General features: G+C 38.2%; 1 protein-coding gene across 1 annotated transcript; it reads right to left on the bottom strand.

Annotated features, from left to right (window-relative positions):
- Positions 1 to 305: 305 nt before the first annotated feature.
- LOC128862756 (uncharacterized) lies at positions 306 to 2,714 on the bottom strand. The gene is made up of 4 exons (XM_054101462.1): positions 2,403 to 2,714; positions 1,366 to 2,339; positions 1,124 to 1,295; positions 306 to 1,060 (listed from the first exon to the last, which is right to left on the bottom strand). Exons 1-4 carry the CDS (start codon positions 2,526 to 2,528, stop codon positions 944 to 946), a joined length of 1,389 nt encoding a protein of 462 aa, XP_053957437.1. The 5' UTR covers positions 2,529 to 2,714; the 3' UTR covers positions 306 to 943.

Here is a 2,714-nt window from a genome sequence, read left to right as displayed (position 1 = left end):
TTTTTCTCCATCACAGCTTTCATCAATCTGGCATTCGGTGTTAGACAATAATCGTGTGGAGTGTACAGAAATTCTATCAGCACACGAAACGTTCACTTAATTTCCTTCATAAAGATCGCATTTAGTAGGGGGCGGGTATTTAGTGGCTGCCGAAGCTGTTAGAATCGTGGCAATGAATAAATTTAGATAAACAAAGAAGCAACGGTAACTTTCCTGCAGAAGCTGTAAATATTATGGCTATTTGCCATGCCGAGCATTTCTAGAACAAATTTTGTGATCAGAAATAATTTACTTTTAAATAGTTTGTAGAACAAAATATTGTTTATTTCGAGTTACATACATACATACATATGTCTATGTTGACGACGTCTAAGTCGCACAACTTTATCACTACTTATTTCTTGCTATTAAAATAGTTATCAGCAAACTTAAAAGTACTTCTTCATCAATTTTCTTATTGCTCATTACAAGCATATACGATATTCACAAATTTATTGCAAATGTTTTTAGATAAACACATTTGCGTGCATATTGAATTGAATATATATGAATATATTTTTTTTTGTTATTGCATTTGATATTTGTTTATGAAACTTCAAACATCATATTTGCTTTATTTCATACTGGTTAATTATTAGTTATTAGTTCTGCGTAGGAAATTCGCATATCAAATGAGATTCCGAACCACTAATATGAAATTAATAATATAGGAAAATATATCGCAATGTTTCGGCTGTCCGGTAAATGATTCCAAATATTGTTCCTCTTTCTGTTCTATTTTTAGTTCTGGAAATGCGACACAACCTCAGAAATTATGTTTACATACATACATAATAAATTAATAAATAAACTTAAACAATTATTTGTGCACAAAATAAATAAATAATTAATTCGTAAATGCTTTTTGAAAAGCAACTCATTTTGCGTAATCACATATACACGCTTAAGAAGGCGGCATCAACTCGAACATGGCGTACTTCCAGGTCCAGGAGCGCGCCAAGTTTTCAAAGCGCGCACGATTATGCTCATACATATAGCCCAGCTCCGGTTCCATGCATATCTACAAGTCAACATGCAAATTAAACTAAGTTCAAACCATTGAAAAATATTATAAAATGCACACCTCTGTATATGGATCTGTGAGCAAACTTTGCACTGACAACAAAATTTTCGAAATGTTCAACGCTAGCGACCAGTTGTGCTGAAAAATATCGATGCCCACATCTCCGTGTCGTGAAACATTCGGATGCAGGATTTTCGTCAGAAAGCGCACTGTCGGTGGAATCATCGGATAGCTGAAGCAAATTTGATTTTTTGTTAAAGCAAACACAAAAACAATTTCTTCAACAAAATCTAAGTACTCACCGTTCGGGAAAGAAGATGTAAAGGAAGAACTTTCCACCCTCGTATGGACTACCAGCAGGCCCCAAGATGCTTGCTTGCCAATAAGTATTTTGTTTATCCAAAGGTATCGCATCAATGCCCTCCGTTGAATTGCAGTTGAGTTGGTGTGCATCGTTACGCAGGAAATTCATACGTATGGCATTTTGCCTGGCACGCGGTGGCGACTTCAATGCCATTTGCAGCAAGCAGGTGCGACAGAAACACGAGTCCATCAAGGCACTATACAATTTCAACCAATTGGGCACATCGACGATGCACTGAAAGAGTGGCCAGCGCTCTTTCAAATAACGCATCCACATCAATTGCGAAGTGTTTTGCTCCAAAATGCTACGCCATTGCTTGCACACTTCACTCGCCTTCCACATAGACATATCATCCAAGTAGGAAAAAATTATAATCATAATTTCCACCGGCAACATTAGTATATTATTTGGAGCAGCGACATGTGCAACTGCCTCATGTGAATTGGCACGTCCTTCGCTCAACAACTGTAGGAAATCGGGCAATGAACGTGGTGCTATAGGTCGTGGTCGATGTATGGGTAATAACACTATATTTCCACGCTCAACGTCACGTTCAAGTGAACGTCGCGGCGGTTCTACTTCTGCAACTAATAGTGCAGGATTATCAACCTGCATTTCTTGTGCTGCCATAGCGAGTGCATTTCCCATTCCAGCCTCTAACATGCCGACACCCTCTTCATCATCAACGTCATCCTCCACTACGTCGTCAACATCGTCATCTTCATCCTCGTCTACTTCCTGCTTATCTTTGAAAGGCGGCTCATCGTTGCCTGAATCCTCATCATCTGAAATCGTAGTCTCTAGCTCCTCGGCAGCTTGCGTGCTGTAAAGAAAAGCATGACATGTTCCGCAGAGCGGTTCGTCAAAATTGGGACCATAATATCCATTGCAGACCCAGCAAGCGCTGCTACACTGTAATTAGAGAGCAACATTTAAACATATTTGTTCCAAATTTCAATTCTTTAAACCGTTTACTGAAAAAGAGAATGATTCCTCTTCAGCAGGCATTTCAAATTCATTTTCTTCATAGCTGTCGCTCTCATTCAATTGCTCCAACATTTTCTGCTGTTCCAATTGATGTTTTGTGAGGCACGCCGCCATTTCTCACAACTAACTTGTATATTTCTATAGTTATCTTTAAATTTCTACAGAGTTTCCTTTTAAATGTGTTTCTCCGTAAAAGTAATATTTTATTATTTCTTTGAATTGAACAAAGCCAATCGACGCACTGAAAACAAATTAATTTTGCAATTAGCGTCAGCTGTTGCCGGAGCAGGCTTGCAATTC

The sequence above is a fragment of the Anastrepha ludens genome, chromosome 5 (assembly GCF_028408465.1).
Source record: "Anastrepha ludens isolate Willacy chromosome 5, idAnaLude1.1, whole genome shotgun sequence".
Lineage (NCBI taxonomy): Eukaryota > Metazoa > Arthropoda > Insecta > Diptera > Tephritidae > Anastrepha > Anastrepha ludens.
This window is presented reverse-complemented; position numbering and strand designations above follow the sequence as displayed.